The sequence below is a fragment of the Charadrius vociferus genome, unplaced genomic scaffold, assembly GCF_000708025.1.
Source record: "Charadrius vociferus isolate BGI_N301 unplaced genomic scaffold, ASM70802v2 scaffold115, whole genome shotgun sequence".
In the NCBI taxonomy this organism is placed as follows: domain Eukaryota; kingdom Metazoa; phylum Chordata; class Aves; order Charadriiformes; family Charadriidae; genus Charadrius; species Charadrius vociferus.
In genome coordinates, this window is record NW_009648636.1 from 3,527,309 (window position 1) to 3,548,808 (window position 21,500).

At 39.7% G+C, this 21,500-nt stretch overlaps 1 protein-coding gene across 1 annotated transcript in view; it reads left to right on the forward strand.

Annotated features, from left to right (window-relative positions):
* Window positions 1–21,500, forward strand: part of ANO5 (anoctamin 5) — a 45,081-nt gene that overhangs the window by 10,674 nt on the left and 12,907 nt on the right. The window contains exons 3-12 of the mRNA XM_009886305.1: window positions 3,419–3,460; window positions 4,625–4,738; window positions 10,827–10,895; window positions 12,083–12,367; window positions 12,723–12,836; window positions 14,950–15,065; window positions 15,975–16,109; window positions 17,312–17,417; window positions 17,507–17,567; window positions 19,223–19,374. Of these exons, the coding sequence (XP_009884607.1) occupies window positions 3,419–3,460; window positions 4,625–4,738; window positions 10,827–10,895; window positions 12,083–12,367; window positions 12,723–12,836; window positions 14,950–15,065; window positions 15,975–16,109; window positions 17,312–17,417; window positions 17,507–17,567; window positions 19,223–19,374 (1,194 nt within the window). The remainder of the gene's footprint in view (window positions 1–3,418; window positions 3,461–4,624; window positions 4,739–10,826; window positions 10,896–12,082; window positions 12,368–12,722; window positions 12,837–14,949; window positions 15,066–15,974; window positions 16,110–17,311; window positions 17,418–17,506; window positions 17,568–19,222; window positions 19,375–21,500) is intronic.

The window sequence follows — 21,500 nt, forward strand, 5'->3', positions numbered from 1 at the left end:
TGTTTTCTGACTGAATATTAATCTGAAAAGTATTGCTCTAAGCCAAGTTCCCCTCTCTTTGAAGTGCGGACGTGGAGAGGACTAGGCTATGTAGTAGCAAGGTGTATTTGGAGGAAGCTCTCTTGCCTACAAGGCGAGAGTGGCGGTAAGCGGCCTGTAAGGAAATAAATTTCCTGTTAGGTGGACAACCAGAAGTAGAAATCCCTCTGAGTCCTGTGAAAATATACAGGATTGAATCATTCGGGTATAATCTGCAAAATATATTTGCTTTTCAGTACTGCGGTATCGTTAGACCACCGAGGGCTAGATGATTGTCCTGCCGGAGGTAGCTCTCTGGGTGCCTCGGTGGGTGAGCAGGGCTGCCGAAATGTGCTCTACAGTCTCTTCAGCTTCAATCCAGTCGTTTCTCTGAAGCACTTTCTGATAGTTTTTAGCAGTTGGCACCACATCCAGCAGCTCGCTTTCCCCTCTCCTGTTCGCGGTGGCTGGCTTATTTGCTTTGGCCCTGGAGAAGCCTCTCTGAGCCACCTGTGGGAGCGAGGTGGCCAAGGCAGGCTCATCAAGTATTTAGTGGTGTGGGAGAGTTTTGACGGGTTTGGATGTAGCATGCGACCACCAGCCAGCATTAGCACACTTTAGCCTTTCTTTGTCTTGAGCTGTGCTTTATTTCCGTGCTGACGTCTTGGTCTTTCCCGTAACCTCTCCTGTTTGAGTCAGGATTCCTACTGCAGGGCTTTAGCTCACGTCTAACGTGAGGATTCCAAGTCCAGGTACTTGGAGGGTTGTTTGGTTGAATACAGTCCAATACCCTGACCTCTGCTGGGTGTCTAGACAGAGGGTAGTAATTACGGGATAACTAGGAATATTACTGTAATTCTTTATGAATGATCTAAGTTTGCACTTAGGTAGCTATTACAGCGTTCGGTTAGCAGATCTGTCTGTAGGCTGTGGAGTCACTTAGATCTTACAGAGATAATTAGACTACTGAAACTGGAAAGTTACTACAGGAAAATAGGAAGGTAGTGTTTGTTTTTGAACAAGTAGGTTTTTTTGTAAACTTACTTTGTAGTTGCTGGATTTATCCAACTTTTGGAAGCACTGGTAAATGCTAAACACTTGCAGTAACACCATTTCATGGAATCAGATGGTGACTTGAATTGGAAGGGACTTCTGGAGGTCTCCTTGGCCAACCTCCTATTCAAGGCAAGGCCAACTTCAAACTTGGATCAGGTTCCTCAGTCAGGACCTTGCTGGGTCAAACTGTGTGATCTCTGAGGATGGAGATTATGCAGTCTCTCTGGGCAACCTGTTGTACCTGTTCCTGCTCAACCACACCTTCACATCCAGTAGGAATTTCCCTTGTTGCAACTTGTGACTGTTGTCTCTTGAGTTTTCACCATATGCCTCAGGGCTCCATCTCTTCTGCAATTCCTCATTGGGTATTATTCAATTATTCAAAAGCTTCTGCTTGCTATCTGTGCTGCGTTGGGAAGTTTTAATTTGCTTACTTGTATTCCAGAAGGTACACGTCACAGAATATCTGCTCTGATGAGGTGTTACTTCATTTAATAACTGCAGGTTGTCTAAGATCAATTAATTTGAATACAGTTCTGGAAAGAGCTGTTAAGAAACAAGAGGTACTAATCTGTAATATTTTATGATTCACTGTTGCAACCAATACAAATTAGTATCGTTTTATATATTTTAAACCTGTAAGCACACGTTTCTGCACAGAATTGCATGAATATGCAAGACTGATCTCGTTCTTCTTGTGAAATCCAAATGCAGCAAAATGGAAGGGAATAATTTATGGGTTTAATAAGTAAGCCTGTCACTACCCATGATGAATAATCCTATATAAGAAGGAGAGAGAAGTGATGAGTGTTCCCCTTCTGAAAGCAGATCCAACGATGACTACTGCATCTTCTTAAATTGATAGTCAGACCTTTAATGACTGAGCAGGATTCTGATACATCTTAGAAAACTTTGATGGCACTAAAGATAAAGTATTACTTCAATTGTATGTAATAATCTAATTATAACTGTGTTACCCAAAGAATTTGGGACACTCCTTTGGCAGGAGGTTCTGTGGGGTTTTTTTTTTAAGTAAATATTATCTACTGATTATTTTTTTTTTTTTAGTTATTATTTGTGTATATGGATTTTCTTCATTCACTAGGGCAATGTCGGTGCTCAAACAATCTCTATCTTTTTGAATTGGTGGTTGAGGTGGTCTGTTTTTAGGCCAATTCCCAACATTGTAAGTTTTTAGAATGCACTTTGGGGTTCACTTACTGTAATGCTGAATAATTACAGTATTATTGATGCTATGTAGTTGTTGGTGTGGTTCCATGCACTAACCAAATGAACATCTAAACAGTTGCAATTTGCTTGTCACAATTATATTTGCGAAAAAAGAACCCCAACCTGTAAGCACAAAATAGAATAGGAAAATGCTGATTCCATGATTTTTGTGAACCTCTTAGTCTTGCATGATTATGTAGTGCATTTGGAAGCAAAAACATTTTCTGACATAGCTGTCCTGATTTCAGTCCTTGCAATGTAGTCTACTTGAATTGATCTGCTGTAAATATTTCTCAAGAAGAAAAACACAAAACCCAACAGAATTGCCAAACAGGGAAGGCAAAGAGAGGATTGCAGCATTTTCAGGAAGTGATATCTCTTAGCTTTTTTGTGTTACTTTGGTTTGCAACACAGTGTTTTGTAGCTCCCCAAAGGCTCGGGTGGCTTCAGAAATACAGGAATTCTCCATAATGCATGGATGGTGCAAGTAGGCTACTCTCTGGTTTCGGCAGTACCAGTGTGTCTAGTGAATATGCATAAAGTTGTGCAACACTATGAAAAACAGGGATTTAAAATATATATATATATATAATTAAATTTGAGCTTATTTGAAGATAAATATGTCTTGGAGTAGGTGGATATTATTGCTTTTAATTTTGTCAGCTCTGGAATTACATGGTTTCCGTTTCTTTTTAATGTCCCAATGGGTCCAACCGAACATGAACGTAACAGAACTGTGTGCTCTATTCATTAGGCAGTGCTTGTTTTTTTTTACCTTGGCATTACATTCAAAGAAACTTTCTTGTTCTTCTTAAAAACCTGCTTAAGTATCCAAATGATGGCAATCAGCAACTTGGGAGTCATTATTTTAAAATACCTGAGTTTATTATCAGAATGGATGCCAGCACAGCTTTGCCTTTAATAAAAAAAGTCATTATAGTCATAATGTTTGTAAGCACTTGTATTTTCCTAATAGTTGGAGGCTTTTCCTGCTTTTCTTAAGGACACAGATTTCTCACTACCTCTAGTTGCAGGGGTATGTGCTTGAAGCAGTTGGTTTGGGTCTTGGAGAGGAACAGTGGGCTTGCTAACTACTTTTTGGTTATTCCGGCAGAGTGGAAGGAGATATAATCTGTTCCTGAAGCGACGTCTCAGGGTAAAACAGTGAGGAATGATATTGCAAGTGGCTTGGATGGCTGCAGTAATAACATGCTTCACTGTGTGGTGCCTGTTGTTAACTGGGAGCAAGGTTCACAGTTACAAAGTTCTTTGAGAAAGCGCAGAATATTTTTCACGTGCATCCTTGCATGGCTTGAGAGGGAGAAGACAGAGACGTATCCCTCTGAATTATTCTTTTTTGTTCCTACTCTAATAAAATGAAAGCCCAATTCAGTCCTGTATAAATACAATTTTACTGATGGGTGTGGTTAAAAAAACCACCACCGACCTTAGCGTGGAGTTACATTTAGACCAGAGTATTGGCTTCTACAGAGAGCACTTTGCTGCATGAAACTTTAGTCTTGTAAACAATTTGGTAGAGCTAAATATTGATACGATAATAAATAATGTTACCTAATATTATGTTAACTTCTCTAGGAGACTGAAGTAAGAGTCTTTATTTGCATAACATTATTGCTGTAGCCTCATCAGTGAAAAAGATGAATGTTTTTATTACGACATTCTGGCATGCTGATAAATGAAAATATGACATTTCATAGATCAATTAAAATATTAATTACCCTGTTGTATTGATATGTTTTATTAGATCCCTCCTCCCCAACCCCCCCGAAAGTAAATATTTAATTTTGAAATGTAACCCCTGTATCATTTGTGTGCATTTTCATATGTCATCATTGCTGGGACGTATTTCTCTGTGGTGGTTGATTTAGTGAATCGTGTTACATAGAAGATAATGCATGGAATTTACTTTTTGCTACCTGCTTCAAGTTGGTGAACTGTGCCCTAGCCGGCTTTTGAGAAGAATGGCGTTCTGACTAACTGCAGGAAAAAAAATCATGCTGTCAAATAACGCTTCTCTTGATTGTTCATGACACACTGTGAATGAATAAATGGTAGCATTGTTCACAGGTATCGCTACACTAACATATATTTATTCTTCATATACCAGTTATTTACATGTTGCGTTTATGGGTATAAGCAGTTAATTTGGAAATTATTTTAACTGGATATAGCCCTTATTAAAACTTGCACAAGTGTATCTTCAGCTATGAAGAAATTGAAGGCAATTTGGGGAACTGCTTTGTCGCAACAGCAATACTTTTTTTTTTTTTTTCTAATTATACATCTATATCTTCCACAGATTGATAAAAGACATCAAAGCAAAGATTCTATTTTCTTCAGGGATGGTGTCAGGAGAATTGATTTTGTTCTCTCCTATGTGGATGACCTTAATAAGGAATGGGAAAAAAAGTTGGTAAGTTTGTATTTTTGAGGTCCTCTGAATTCTTATCTATCATAACCTGAATATCAATTACTAAGCCTTTGAAATCACTGCACTCAGCTGAAATAAGACTTAGCTAAAACTTTTATAGCTTTGTAAAATGCCATCACGTGTACTGAAATTTCTGTGTAAATTACTGTTGTGTGTTAGAACCCAATTTTTTTATATTTTTGGGGCTTAATTTACTGAATTGGTCACTGTCCTTCACTTAGGCTGGTTAATATATTATACAGTCACTGCAAAGTAATCCAAATTATTTTGCTTTCTTCATTTAACAGTCTTATAGTTAGCTGTGGCTTTGGTGAAGTGATGTCTGCAAATGCTGTTAAATGAAGGTGGTTTCTTCTAAGTAAGCAAAGCATTATCCAAATGAGTTATAACAATAACTTCCCCCCTTGCCCCCCCGCCCCATCATTTGACTTCACTTAGAGCAGAATTAGATTTTTAGGTCCAAGAATCCATGCAATTTTCCTTTTAAGACTTTTAAGACCTCTTTTTTTGATAGTCTGAGTAAAACAAACAGCATCTCCTCTGAGCTTTTCTCTGCCCTTGACTTGCTCTCTGCACATGTGTATTCATTCTTCTAGAAGAATATTTAAAGTGACTTTGATTAGAGACCTCCTGTGTAACAAGCACAAAGTACAGGCTTTCTCTAAAATGCTGACCAGTGATCATCCCTGAACTTTCCAGCAAGACCCAGTTGCTTAAATGATACCAGTAGGTCAGACAGAATCAGTAAATGACATGTATTTGGGCCTTGGTCATGCTGACACTTGAAGTAACTTGACAAATGTGTAAATTCAAGCTATTTAAAAAGTCCTGTATTACAAGATGCAGTCAAGATGAACAATAAACTTTTTCTATAAAGCAGAATATATAAAAAAAAATAAATTGCAGGGATATTAATTATTTTGTTTTCTCATTATTTGCTCCCTTCTTTCTGAGCCAGCAGAGGTAACGTTTACAAACTAGTCTCTCCAATATATATCTTCACAGTTTGTTCTTAAGAATAAAAAAAAAAGACACCAAAAGACTTTTTTTTCGTGCAATGACATTATTTTGAAAAATAAGTCTTTCTGAAGAAAACTAATTATACAGACGCTTATGACAAAATCATGATCAAAACTAAATGTCTGTGAAGTAAAGAACATTTCTCATCTCTATCTTGTCTTATTAAAGTGTTTCTTAATTAAAAATGATAATTTCCTTTGGACAAAACCTGAAAGAGTAGCCTGTTCAGTAAATTGCTTACTGCTTACGCTCCTTTATGAAGGAAATCCTGTTTTCATTAAGGCTTATGTTGGCTACATGCAAATATCATGCAGTGTAGAACACAGCCCCTGCATCGTGCTCTTTTGTTACTTTAAAAAAGGCGCAAGAGTCCATGTCATCATCTCTGATGCTTTTCCCAGCTTAAGCATCTCGCAGTGTGCTTTCCTGGGCCAGCCACGTTCAGGAGGTTTGCCTGGGAGACCAGGGTTACGTTATAGCTATGGGTCCATAGGGTCATATAAAGGCATACTTTTTGAAACCCACACTGATTCTGTGTCAGGCTGTAACCCGAACTAGGTTTCTCCTTCTGCCATAAAGCAAAATGCGTTTAAAAAAAAAAAAAAAAAAAAGAAGGAAGAGGAGACCAATCGGTGTGGAGAGAAGAAAAAGATAGCCATGCAAAATATGTGAAAGCAGCTCTTAAAATAAACTTTTCCATTAGTCATACTCAAATAACATGAGGGAAGAAATGGAGACTATTTAGGTAATGTTTCAAGTGGGAAGGAAAATGAGCCAGATGCTCAGTCTAGTCACTAATTCGTGTTGTGTGCAGCAGTTTACTTCTCATTGCTTTCTGGGTCATCAGGGGGTAGCAGGAACGTTCGCCAGACCAGAGGCCGTGTACACGGGTGTCATCACTGACCGAAGGATTCACGTGAGGAAACACCCAAGAGCCGCTAGCTAATATTGTAGTTCCTCTTTGCGGTAAAGATGCACTTAGTTACGAGGAAACATCTCTCTGTTGCAAAAGAGTAGAACATCTGCATCAGGTTTGGTGAGATTTAATTCTGTATGTGTCTGTTACTCACAATAGAGTTTACAGCCCCACGGAAGAGTGTTTGGTCTGTGGCCCTATAGTGTAGCTCTGTGGTCGCAGGATGGACAGGCATAAAGATATTGATGTTATGGTGCATCAGTTTTCACACAGTTCCTGCTAAGAAAATTAAAATTTCCCTGTATTTATGTCCAGCGCAGACCTTTATACAGTGAATATACCTGTCAATCAATGCAGACTTCTTAGCATGGAAGTATTGTGCTGTTGTCTTAGTGGGAAGGAGATTTAAATAGTGATGCACTGCAGCCTTTGGAATCCGTCTGACATACTGTACTTGGTATTGTACAGTTGTCGCAGGAAAGAAATGTGAATTTCTTTTACTGTAGCACAATGAGACAGCAAAATGGAACAGCTAAGAATAGAAATGTTCATGGGAAGAGAGTAACAGTTGTGACAAAGGGTTTTGTTTCCTTGTCTTGAGGAAACAGCTTTATTCTGCATTTATAAGAAAGGGATGAGTAACTTCTTTGTGTGTTTCAACATAGCCCTGATACAGATGTAAGAGGCGGTCTGTTCCTCTTCTCCCTTAGCTTCATGCCGAATAAATACATTAACTTCTTTGATGTTCCCCAGAAACTTTCCAGCTAAAACTCTGTTTTGAACTTGCCTTCTATAAGATACATGAATAAATCCTAACCACAAAGTGTAAACAAAAATTAGGATTAAGTTTTTGTGAGACAATGCTTTATATTTTTCCTCAAAGCCTCTAGCAGATAAGTGGAATTATTTTACTCCTATATGAAATGCATGTGAACATGGAAAAATAAATACCATTTTCAAAAGTATCTAAAAAATTATTCAGGTATGACCAGGACGTGATCTTTATTGTCCATGAGTGTATCTCTTCACAAAAAAACTCCAGAGCACAGGTCTTATGAGGAGTGGCTGAGGGAACTGGGGTTGTTCAGCCTGGAGAAAAGGAGGCTGAAGGGAGACCTTCTCGCTCTCTACAGCTCCCTGAAAGGAGGGTGTAGCAAGGTGGGGGTCGGTCTCTTCTCCCAAGGAACAAGCGACAGGACAAAAGGAAATGGTGTCAAGTTGTGCCAGGTGAGGTTTAGGAAAAACTTCTGCACTGAAAGGGTTATCAAAGACTGGAACAGGCTGCCCAGGGAACTGGTTGAATGGCCATCCTTGGATGTATTTAAAAGCCGTCTAGATGTAGTGCTCAGGGATGCGGTTTAGAAGTGGGCCCCTTAGAGTTAGATAACAGTTGGACTTGATGATCTTAAAAGTCTTTTCCAGCTATAACGATTCTATGATTCTAATCATGCAGTGTTGCATCTGCTTTGGACGCATCAGTACCGCTGGATTTTGGATCACAGAATCATAGAATGGTTTAGGTTGGAAAGGACCTTGAAGATCATAGAGTTCCACCCCTCCCTGCCATAGATAGGGACCCCTCCCACGAGACCAGGTTGCCCAAGGCCACGTCCAGTCTGGCCTTGAACACCTCCAGGGATGGGGCCTCAGAAACTTCTCTGGGCAACTGCTTTGTTAATCTTACCGGGTTGGCTCATTACAGCCAAGCGTATGTTAGATGGGAAAGTTACTGTGTACAAGTATGTGAGATACCCACAGCGGTGTTCGGAGAGGTGAATGCTCTCCTGGCCTCCCTCCTGTGTAGGCCACAGTGACCTCAAAATGTGGCTTCAGTCTCTTACAGATGCTTTGGAGAGGCTTAAGAAATGTACTTAAACACAATGTGAGGAAAGGCATTAGCCCACTACTACTGGTCTTTGCCAATGTGATTACTTCTGCTGCTTCCCTCTTCCCTCTGTGGCTGCAGAGTGGCACCTATGGCAGAGTCACAAGTACGTGCCCCAGGTCTAGCTTTTTAGCTTTGGTACAGTAAGCATAAAATTCTTACAAGTACATATTAAAACAAAACAGCACTGGTCCAAGGGTACATTTTGTCCATTTTAAGCCTTTGACGGTGACATGAAGAAATCCAGTATTTGGCAAGAAAAGGGGGAATGTTGTTTTTTTTGCAGCAGATTGATCGCCCTTTAAAGATGGTTGTTCCAAGTGACTGGAAAGTACAGTACATTCGCATGGGTTTCAGAGAAGGTGTCTTATGGGAAGAGAGCAAGGTGGTAAAAAAGCTGAATTTCTATTAGAGCACTGCAATTCATCACACTTAAGCGTATAGTAAGGAAAGATCAGTGAGACGGGGCCAGACCCCCGGGCTCTGTCTGGCATTAAGCTGCACAGCTGGAGGAGAAGCTGGCTGGTGTCTCTGGTGGCAGAGAACCCTCTGAGCTGACTCGCTTGGCTCTCCTCCAGTGTTTGCTGGCGAAAGAACGCACGCCAGCCTGCTTTCATTGGAGAAAATGAAATCCAGAATAGCACGTAGCTTTGGATGCCAGGCCTGAATGTCAGCTTTTATATGCCACTTTCGAACGGAATCGTAAATCACCTTTCAGTTGTATTGTTCTCTATTAGATCAGCAGGTCAGCAAACAAGAGTTTTCAGGTGTGTTTGTACAGGTGCACGTAAGCAGGTTTGAGGGATAGATGAATTTAAAAATAGTGCATGGAATTGCATTTGCCCCCAGCATGTGCCACAACTCCGGAATTACCAGATTTGTAAGTTTACCTAGGCCAGTGTCTAAATTACTATCTAATAATATTTGGCAAAATGAGATGTGAGAGGTAAGACTGCAAGGCCGCTAATTCAGGAGAATATATCAACACATTTTAACCTAGATTTGAGGGTTGTTAAAGCTATTCTTCGGTCTGTATTTATTTATCCGAGTAGTTTATGCAAACTGAAATGCAAATAGGGCAGCCTGTTTCTCACAGGCACACAGGAAAAGGAAATTGGCTGAAAACTATGGTGGTTTGGGTTTTTTTAAGTGTGCTTGAAAAGTATCATTTAAGACCTTTCAGTAGAGAATGCTTCACACAGCATTGAAGTTTTTAGCTAGAAAAAAATTGGTGGTCCAGCTAGTGCTTTCTAAAGAGGCTAGGGCTCAATATTTAGCTTCGCTTGTGGTTATTCTGGCAGTTCTTCAGCAAATTTTATATAATTGAAAGGAAATTTATTCAGTCTCCCAATCATAGAATGGTTTAGGTTGGAAAGGACCTTGAAGATCATCAAGTTCCAACCCCCCCTGCCATGGGCAGGGACACCTTCCAGTAGAGCTCCCATCGGAGCAAAAATTCTACAGAGAAGGCGGGGAAGAAAATGTTCTTGCCTTAAGGCACCACTTAACGAATTAACTGGTGAAATACGGAGTTCAAAAAGGGTCACAGATTCAGAGAGGTCATGCAGCCATCGTGCAGTGCCACAGGAAGTTCTGGTTATCTGTGCACGAAGTCCACGCTGGCTGTATGCAAGCTAAGCGTACGTGAGACTAACAAATCATCACGTGTCAGCTTGTCTCGTTTTACAGTTACGTTGTTTGTGAAGCATACTGTTTGAATTGTCTGTAATCAGTACTTGAACATCTGTATCGGGCACAATTGTTAAACTGGTTAATAGATGTTGCTATAAGTGATCAGTCTTCCAGATGCTTCCAGAATTTTTCTTTTCATCTGGTTTTAACATTCTCTTACAAATTTAGCTAAACTTGAATGCTAACATGCCACACACATCACCCTCCCAAAGAGTCAGAAATGCTCAAGGCGCTTGGCTCCATTTACTTCTCCGGTTAACAAGATTGGACAGTTTATGAGCCTGTTCCTAACTAACAAATAGGTTAATAGGTTTCCTGTCGCTAGTCTGTGGGATTCCCGATGCGTTGCCGCGGCTCGGCTGGCCGTTGCTCCGAAGACGCCTGGTATGCATCAGCTGGTTTTTGTCTGCCGGTCTGCTTTCTTTTACAAAGGTCACATAGCACGAAGGGGTTGTCATCAGGGCGGTTGGGAGGAGTGAAACTCGATGAAGTCATCAGCGAGGGATCAGTTAGTTGCTAAATTCATCAGTTAATACAGTGTGTTTATTTCTCTTCAGGAAAGAAGAAAAGAATTTGAGAGCAATCTGCAGAAGGCTGGTTTGGAACTAGAAACGGAAGATAAGAAGGTAAAAAAAACAAAGAGAGAGAGAGAAAAAATAGGACCAAAGAAACAGACCTGAAAATTATTAATAGTGTATACCACTTTGTTTCTTTGAGCATAATTATATATTATTTTAGCAGATTTCAGTGGATTGTAACTAATTCAGGTGAAACAAGCTTATTGTGTTTATTTGAGTTGTTTTTCCAGAGACATTCATAAGAATTGTGAAAGCAAAGTAATTTTGATTTGGGAGGAAGTGATGGCTTTTGATTTCATAACTAAAAGAAAGCAGTTCCAAAATAGCTGTGACTTCATTTAAACCGATGTAGATGAGAAGTGTGCTCACAGCTAGACTTAATCCCACCGAACAAATAGTAACACGTTTGGAAGTCAGTGAATGGATCAGCGTATTAGAGTGAGGGAGGACTCTGGTGTACCGACTTGAGGATGTTTGATTAGCGTTAATGTTTTGTTTAATAACTGGAGAACACGGGATGCTGACTTCTTCAGTCAGCACGCTCTCTTTTTTTTTTTTTCTGCCAGAGATTGAGCCGGGCAAAATAACTCCTCATGAAGTTTAGACTCTGTAACACCCATAGATGGGGATTCACTGGGCAACATGTTAAAAATACTTTCTGGTTGCTGTTTTCTCCAGTGTATGCAGAGGAACGCTAGAAGAACACATACTATGGGGTGAGGCCTGTGATAAGATTAGCCCTTATCACAGCTGCGAGGCTGTAACAGGTCTTAGCTCTGGTTGGTAACTCCTTTTGGGAAGGACTCTTGGATGCTCTGCTCCGCTGTATGAAAGAGAACAGCTTTACAGCCCGGCGCGGTGGCCTGCAGGACGCGGGGGCTGCCAAGTGGTCAGCCCGGCACGGCAAGCCCTTGGGTTTCCAGCGTACTCAGAGTGTAATGAGGGTTTTCAGGCATCAGTGTACAAGCTTAATGTACTCTGAAAAGCCTTTGTGAGCTTTTAGTAGCGCAAAGATTATCTGTATGAACAATCAACCACTTGGATAAGCCTTTCAGGTAATAAATATATAAATAAATAAGCAATCCCGCTATTCCCCCCTCCATTGGTTTGTTGGGGTTTTTTTAAGCTTTCAAAAATATGTAAAAAAGCAATAAATTTTGTATAACAACTATTCTCGTTAATCTTGCAATAAAGCACAGTTTAGTCTGATGTCCGATTTAACTGTCCTGGGGCAGGAATCTGAAGACGGCAAGATTTATTTTGTGAAGATCCATGCCCCCTGGGAGGTTCTGATTACGTATGCAGAAGTGCTGAACATTAAGGTTCCCATCAAGGAAAATGACATTCCCTCAACAGTGGAGAACCCCCTGGACTGTATGCTTGCACCGCTCAGGCTTCCCGAGAAGGTGATGCACCCTGAACCGGATTATTTCACGGCCCCATTCAGCAAGGAGAAGCAGGAGCTGTACCTCATTAATGACGAGAGCACTTTCTTCTCACCATCCATGAGAAACAGAATAGTACGTATGAGAATTTGTTTGCTTTTATTTACCTGTAGATCTACACAGTCCCGTAGGAATATTCACACAAGGAGGGAGTATATAAACTGCAATACCTGTGGGTAAATATGAGCAAACGTAGATGCTGATGCATCTTTCTTACAAATCTGGAATACCATTTGTTGGAATGGATCATTTAGATGTCTACAAGGCAAGGGTGCCCTCAGCACTCATACAGGGTAGAGCCTTCTGAAGAAACACTTTTTGCTTTTTGTGTATTATTCCCACAGATTATGCACAGTGCACAACCGTTAAAGGTTTCTGTTAAACGGTCTTAAAGCAGGAAAGGTCTGAAATCTTTGTGTTTGAATCTCAGGTTAATTACATCCTTACACGTTGCCCATATGGAACAGAAGAAGGGAAGAAAAAATTTGGGATTAAGAGACTGCTTAATAATGGCACCTATTCAGCTGCATATCCTCTTCATGATGTAAGTATTGCCGCTTTCTGTTCCCTTGAACATTTCCCAGTGTTTTTACTCTTTTACCTACTGTGACATTGCTGTTCTCAGCAGAAATGAAAACGTGCTCAAACCCTTCCATTTGTCCCAGTAATTGATTCTGGTTTATAGTACACAAGACATATCTGCTAGCCCTACTACTTGGCTTTTATGTGCCGAAATGTTTCTTCCCACGGATGCATACAGGAGCTGAATTTCTAGGATATGTGTCAGTCACATAATGCAGAGACTTATTCTATAGTACGTTCCTATAATGTTTATGATACAGATTATGCGGTAGTATATTAGAAAGATGATAACAAGGAATGAATACCTACTGTGGGTGCATACATTCAAGCAGTGTGTATGTGTATAGGGTGTGTACATCATGTACTGTAGTTCTATAAATACTGTTGGGCTCATACCATGCTGGGACTGAAGTCAGATGAGTTGGGTGAGCCCTACAGTTCAGTGCGGGGGGGGTCACTTGCCCAGCTCCCAGTGAACTTTGGTGAGCAACTGCAAGTACTGGGAATATGCTCAGGATGGTAAATACCGGTGTTTAGTTTTGCTGTAGGATCAATTTTTAATACAACATATATGGATTTAGTCCTGAAATCCCTTGGAGAAAATGAGAGAGCTGGGTTACAGCATTTTATGGATTTATTTTTTTTAATTTCTTTTTTTTTGTTCTAAATGTTGTATGTAATTTGTTGCTTGAATCTTAAATGCTGTCCTTGTTTTTAATAGTTATTTAAGATTTGCCACAATGATTTAGTGAATGTAAAGTGCTTATTTATATCTGTGAATTCTACCACGAGATATTTCTAAATACGTTATATATATATTTATATTTTAATTATTTTTTTAAGTATTATTTTCTCCCTTAGAAAATGAAAATATATGGATGAAGGGACATTCTTTAGGTTTCCAGGGGGAAAGTTTAGCTGACCAGAGTCTAGGCTGTAGAGGACTAGTCTAGGCTGGGAAGCACTCTGTATTGTTGGGACTACCAAAACCACAGGTGATAAAAAGCAGTTGTACAAGAATCTCTTCTATACAAATACAACAGACCTTAAATGCTAAGAAATCACATGAAAAAATTCTAAAAGCAGGAGACAGACTCACAAATCATTGTCTAAAAAATAACTATTTCACCTTTTCAAACACTTTAAGAATTCAAACTTTCAATTGTTTAAAATTCTTGGTTTCTAAATAGAAACCAATTGTCATGCTTTCCTTTGAGATTGCGAGGCATTCGGCGAAAAAAGGAAAACCAAGATCACAAACTGAATATTCCACACAACCAAATATTGCGAAAAGCAAAGTTCTACAACGCAAAATAAAATCACAAGAGCTGTCAGAAACTGCGGTTATTTTGTGTTGTTTAATTTCTAGCAAACTGGTGAATTTCCAAAATTTTTGTAGTATTTGACAGGTAGATACATGATGGTGATGAACACCACTGAGGTTAACTAGTGTCAGAGTTCCATTTTGTATGTCCTTGCATTACAGCTTGAGAAACCCCAGCGCACGGTACGTTATAGTGCTATGGCTGGAGGCGGGAAACAACTTTTCATTTACATGCCCTAATTTACATCTCGCAGTGAAATGCTTTTAGCTGTGCAATTTTCAATTAGAGCCCGATTCAGAAGTACACAGAACAGGGTTTACATTTGCAATATTTTTAATGAAGAGAGTATAAAATGGTGGTTTTCTACTTTAGGGAAGCTTGAATTTCTGCAGTGGTGTATGTTACACCAGTGTAAAGGAACAAACCATTCACTGCGGTAATCTACCCGTGGAAATGAATGTGCTCGACCAGCACAAAACTGGTGTAACACTGCATGAGGTGGTTACAGTACAGGTTGACTTAATGTCTAAGATTGATAAATGTTTTTTGAAAACATGTATGATCTTAAAACATACATAAAAAGGGTTCTACTTAAATAAAGTGGTGAAGTAGAGTGCTAAGTTTGAATTTCAAATTAGTTTGATTGGCATAATCTTAAGAGGGATGCATCATCATTAATGTCTGTTTCTTTCACTGTAGTCTTTGAATCTGTCGATGAGGTGTTTTGCCTTTACTCTGATTTTCTCACAGTGCCAATACTGGAAAAAGGCAAATGACCCAAACTGTGACAATGAGAGATACACGCTGTACATGGAGTGGGCCCGTTTCTTACGGTTCTACAAAGAACAGCCTTTGGACCTCATCAGGTAAGAAGACTGACTGTTTTATTCCATTTACTGGTTTTCACTGTAATACAAGCGTGTTACAATGTAGCTTGATCCTGCTGGGAAAGTTTTGCTACTTTTAAGAGCCAGTGAGAATTGGATACTTAATTGAGCAGTAGGTCCTTGGAGGACACGACATAAATTTTTACTAGCAACCAGACAAATGCTTTATGTCAAAGCAAGCCTCTCTCAGCCTAGCCAGTGCTCCCGGGATCGGGTGTACTACAGATAATTCAGCTGTAGAGGAACACATACGAGGCATAGCTTGCATTTTATAATCAAGATCTGCCACAATTTTTAAAGATTGATTTGAAATTTTGGAATTTCAACACAGACTTGAAAAAACACTGATAGAATCAGTTTTGAAGCTTGACTCTTGATTCGGTACTAAACCTAAATTTAAACTAACCTTACGCAAGGTCTCTTTGATTCAGCTCATATGATATAACAAAGAAGTTACTTTATTCACAGGTTACAGTTGTCCTGTTCAGAACACAACCAGTTGTATTTCTGTGAAATACCCATTTGTTCTAAACATATGATCAGAGTTGTTGTGCCCGGTTTCATTTATATAACTCCTTGGAAAATCAAAAAAGTAAACCTCTATTTACATTATCCTGTGGGAAAGGGGAAAGAGCGATTTTTAAAGCTGGAGCTTCTGCTAGGAGGAAAAAAAGGGTCAAAAGAGGCCATATGTTTTGCTCATTCAGCTTGCATGACTTCTCACAGCTAGCTTCAAATCTCGGTTTTCCAGTGTGTATCAATGCATCTACTCCTCTGTTAAATGTGAGTTTTGCCAGGTGTTTCATTTTGACTCTGGCCAGTTTTCTCTATTGCAGTTTTAAACTTTGCATTATATTTCTATTAATTGCATTTTTTTTCTGTATTCAGGAAGTACTATGGTGAGAAGATTGGAATCTATTTTGCCTGGCTAGGATTTTACACTGAGATGTTATTCCTTGCAGCAGTTGTTGGCTTAATCTGTTTTCTTTATGGATTGTTTACAATGGATGAAAATATGAGCAGGTGAGTGAGATGTTGAAAATCTCCTGGGCTTATAATGGGAAAAGCGAAGCAATGTGAAAATGTTCTTGCAAAAAAAAAAAACCCCAACAGGTAACAATCTTTTAAAGCTTGTCAGAGCAGACAAATTAGTTCTTTGGCTGTCTTTATTGACAGAAATGGTGGTGGACAGCTAATGCAGAACTTGGGGCTATTAATTAGTAAGACTCAATTTGGAGGTGAAGAGCAATATTTTGTTGCCGTTTGGCAATAGCTTTTTCTATTGGCATACCTGCAATACGTAAAGTCCTAAGAGTACCACTGACATCTCTCAAAATTGTTTGCTTCAAGTGTTTATTGTTGCCTTAAGCTTTTCTATTTTAATCTATCTTGCAGAGTAGTCCGTTGACCTTTCCGTGTAGGTCATCCTTTGTACTAACTACCAAAAGCACGAGCACGGGACAGATCAGCAGTGTTCTCCCATCAGAGAGGAATCCAATATCTTGGAAGGCAGAGTTTGCTTCTTTTTAAATAAGCATTATATTAGTTTCATGAAGGATCCCAAGATTTATTGTATTTGGGGATTTTTGGGGTGGGGAGAGGAAAAAGAGGGTTGACATTTCATTGCTTACAGTTTTTTATAAGCAAGCTGCCAGAAAATTTTGAGCTTTAACTGTAAAAGATGAATAAGAGGTTAAAATTCTCATCCATTCGATTGAATTATGTCATTTTGAGACTTACATTTTAGCTAGGTTCAGAATTTACCTGGGAATACTGCTATACATGTTTAGATTTCTCTGGATACTGAAGGACTATCATAGGATTGTAAACTTCGCCCATGGTAGTAGTTAATTGAAGTAGCAAATTTTACTGTAGATAGCAAAGCTGAATTAATACCTCTGCTTTCAGAAAAGGTGTTTTGAACGCACTACTAACCTGATGAGAAATAAGAGGGTTTATATCTCACCTCAAAGCAGTGCATGTGCAGTACAGCGCAGTCCTTACACGCTTCTGATTCATTACTGGTAGAATCAGAACGCCCATACCAAGTAAATTCCTGGTTCTCCTCCTTGTAGCAGCTGCTACATTTCTTGGCTTGACCTGACCAGCTACAGGTTAACATCAGTGAATGTGACAAGACTTGGCATCTTCTCTGTGAAGCTGCAGATGTTGAGCAGCTCTTAAGATGCTATGAAAACAGATACTGTACAATATTTTCTTCTCAGCAAAGAAATCTGTGACCCTGCAATTGGAGGAGAGATCATCATGTGCCCTCTTTGTGACCGAGAGTGTGAGTACTGGAGACTAAACACCACCTGCGTGTCCTCGGAGGTCTGTATCTGCTTCTCCAGCCACTTGTCATTTTTGTTCAGGCTGAAAGCGGTTTTGGTACTGACCTGTTCCTCTCCGTTCTGTTGCAGTATTCCCATTTGTTTGACAACGTGGCAACTCTCTTTTTTGCCATTTTCATGGGCATATGGGGTGAGTACATTTGATGAGTTTTATGTCAAGCAATAAGGAGGCCTTGGCCAAACTGCTGAGGGACACGGGAGGTGGGAAGAAGGAGAGTAATGGCTTTGCTTTACTGTCCTGCCTTAGATGCAAAAGTGATGAAAGAATAAAAATAATTTAAAGCTAGAGAGAGATTGGACTTTAACCAAAACCAAGCAAAACCCAGCAGGTATCTAGCATATCATAAGCATTGCACGCTCTGTCTGCTCCCGTCTGTTTCTTTCCTTAGTAACCTCAGACAGAGTGGTCCAACCTTATGCAGTCTTTGGGAGAGTCCTCTCTCTACTGAGTGCTGCAAATTATCAGTGTCCCCGTGAGAGTAAAGAGCTTTTGTGTCCTTTCGCTGGATGGTGGTTCAGCACTACCGCCTTGTTAGCAGCAGTTTTAGGATGAGAATTAGTGGGCTGCTACTCCAGTGAAGTTCATACATTATAGTATGTTTTGATGATGCAGAAATAGGTGGATTTCCTCGCTCTGTCTGTAAGCATGCTTTCCCACCAAGTGATACTTGTTCAGACTTTAAGATCGTGTTGTCTTGAATACATGTTCTTTTCTTCAACATTGTGAGGGTTTATAGATTCAGGATAGCGTAGTTATTGTTTCTCATTTCCTTAAATATCTTGTCTCCTGTTTTATACTGTTTGTATGAAATATCATTATTAAATCTTCAATTTGAATATAGGCATTTCATTAACAGACCAAGATCTCTGTGTGCTAATAGAAAACCTGTTTGTGTATTTGTTATCGAAGGATCTAGCCACTAACTTTTTCATAGAGAATTCTCGGAAGAAAAAAAAAATTAATAAGATGATGTTGTATGGCTGTTTCCCTAAACTTTTCTTAGTTTTAAGCACTAGCATTTGAGTGACGTGGATTAGTCATTCAGGAAGTAGCAGCAAAAGATTTTAGAGCTGCAGAAGATAAGCTTTCCTGTGTTTGTGTAAACTATAAAGCCTCTCCAGTTCAAATAAGAACAATCAGATTACTAAAGGTTTACATTTTGAAGTAGTTTATAGAGGGTTTTTGTAATTGTTATATAGAATTACAAATTTTATAGTTGTATATTTTATATATGAAATCTGTTCCCTCTAGTCTCTCAAAAATTTCTTAAGCCAGACTCACTCTTGATCATATGAAAAGCATCAGACATTCGCTGTCTTTAAAATGACCACGATATTAAATAATCATCAAAAAGCACCAGAAATCTTTGAACATACTACATGAAAACAGTTCTGCTTATTTGTAGTAGTTCTTCCTATGTTGCAGGTTTATACACAAGCAATTCATTGCATTATCACATTTCTTTTTTAATTCTGTATTGCTGTTGGTGTATGAAAGGTAGTTAAAGCGTAATTGACCGTGGTTGCCATAACCATGGAAATACCCGTATCCTGTCCTGGCATCTTCCTTGTCATCCACTTCTGGAATTCAATTAGCTAATAAATTACTTCATCCATATTATGGTCTTAGCTGTGAACTTTAATAGGTAGTCGATAAAAACAGATGGGTCACATTGTGAGGGTAAATAATAAACCGCAAAATAGGAGCCAGCACAGAAACAAGTTTAACTTTGTTCAACTTGTTCACTTCTCCCTTAACTGTATTTTAACATTTCCAAATTGCAGTTACGCTTTTCTTGGAGTTTTGGAAGAGACGGCAAGCTAGACTGAAATACGAGTGGGATTTGGTTGATTTTGAAGAGGAACAGCAACAACTCCAGCTGAGGCCTGAGTATGAAGCAAAATGTACCCAAAAGAAGAAGAATCCTGTAACTCAGGTAATGAGCCTGCTGGGCTGGCGTGCATGCAAATCCAGTTGTGTGCTGAAAGATAGTTTGATAATGAGTGGGTTCTGCCTCAGGAACAAGTCTGTATCTCATGGCTACGTAGAGATTTGTGATGCACACATAAGCAGTGCCACACTCACGTTAGAGCAGGGCAGGCCCTCGGCTATTACATCTCTGCAGGGCAGTGTTTATGGCGGCAGTGAGTTTGGCTGCGATATGTAGAACGCGATGCCAACCACACCCTCACTGAACACAATAGATTGCATCAAATATCAAGGCACGATTTGGTAACGCGTTGTTTTCTCGCTGAAGGCGTCCAGTTGGTGAGTGCTGAGGTTTGCGCTCTTTGATTGACTGGTATCAGAGATAAACACTTTAACTGCTGAAAGCATCATAGCTGTGTTAGCGTCAATAAATCCCGGGGTCTGTTTACGCTGGTGCAGGGCCACTGTGGCGTGGCTGTCCTGCTTTCCAGTCCAACTGTACCAGTAACTGAAGACCATCAGCATGATGGCCTCTTGCATGTGACAAGCGTGCCCCATCTCTTGGACCATGGCTCTCTCCCTGCAGATGTCTTTTGTTATCTAGGCTTTTGACACACAATAAATGAGAACATGGCGGGGGGTTGCCTCTGGAGTTGTGCCTAACTTTAATTATTCTCTGTTGATTTTAATTTCCATGGGAAATGATATATTAAATTAAGAATACAAAGGCAAAGTTCATAGCTTTCACTTGGCTAACACTGTCTTTACAGTGTCCTTCATGTTTCAAAGTAGCAGTGTCTGAAATCCTCACACCTTTAAAAGCACTCTTTCTCATCCCTACACAACGTATGAAGAAGCAGTCATCTTGATCTAAAATGTATAAGTGGGACGAGCTGTGGTTTGGGGAATGCTAGAGAGATGAAGGTTGCTGAAGTGCTTTGTCGGAAATCTAATTGAGGAACAATTAACCACACTATTTAACTCTGTTAAATGCCCTATGTAAATACCTACTGGAAGTTAATCGTCTTCATTTAAATTTAATTTAGGTAGGAGTTATTTGACAAATTCAGGGTGAGATGCATTCCAATACAACACCTACCATCAGTTTGACATATTTCTAAATCATCCTTCCTCTTCCTAGAATTGTATATAAATAACTTATTTTCACTAGTCATGAGTACGCTAAGATAAACGGTCTCCAGAAAAGAAAAAGAAGCTGAGCCAGAACATGGAAAGCATTGTTATATAAATAGTAGCCCTGTCTTTCAGGGCTTGTCTCCTTAATTGTTAGGAAATATATACACTAATCTGATTTCTTATGGAGGGACAGTGTTTCTGTCTGTCCTTCCCTTTCTGCACATACAGCATTAACGCTATTCTTATACCTGTAGCTCGTACGCTGTACAAGTTATGCAGAGCTCTTAGATAACCGTGCACTATGATTTTGAGTATATCTCTGCCAAGGTATTGATTTCTGGATGCTCAGGAAAACAGCTTCAGGTAAATCAATTTTTGATTAGCTCGTTCAGCTAATTGAAAACAGATGCCTGCCTGTTGCATGGTTTTTGCTAGTTTGCATCCCTGCGTATGCTCAGCCTCGAAACCTCCACTTTCTTACATGGCTGCACAGTGACCAGAACCAGTTGGACCACGCTGGTTCTGCTGCAGTTGAAGGAAAGAGGAGGAGGGGGAGATGCCACAGGTGGCTCGTGCCCCTTGTGTGCCCTGGAGGAACGGGCTGCAGCAGAGGGTCATGCTGTGAGGAGAGGGAAGTAACGGGCTGAGTCACAGGTAGAGGTTAAGGACAGCACAGACCAAATCCCGTAGTGTGGCGAGGTGACTCAGCCGCAGCAGGTAAGAGCCAAAGATGGCATGAGTGATGTGCATTTGTGTAGCTGTCCTGAGGGAGAAGATTGTTCCCTCTCTCTAAATTCATGCAGATCTCTTAGGTAGGATGGTTTATTTGGACTTTATTTTGGAAACAGAAATTGGACCATAATATATCTTATCTCAGAGTCAGATGCTGCACTGTTCTGTGCTTTCCAAGTATGCGTTAACAATTACCATAAAAATTCAATGACTGCACAATCCTTTATTTTATGACACATCAATATATCACCTTGGTGGATTTTC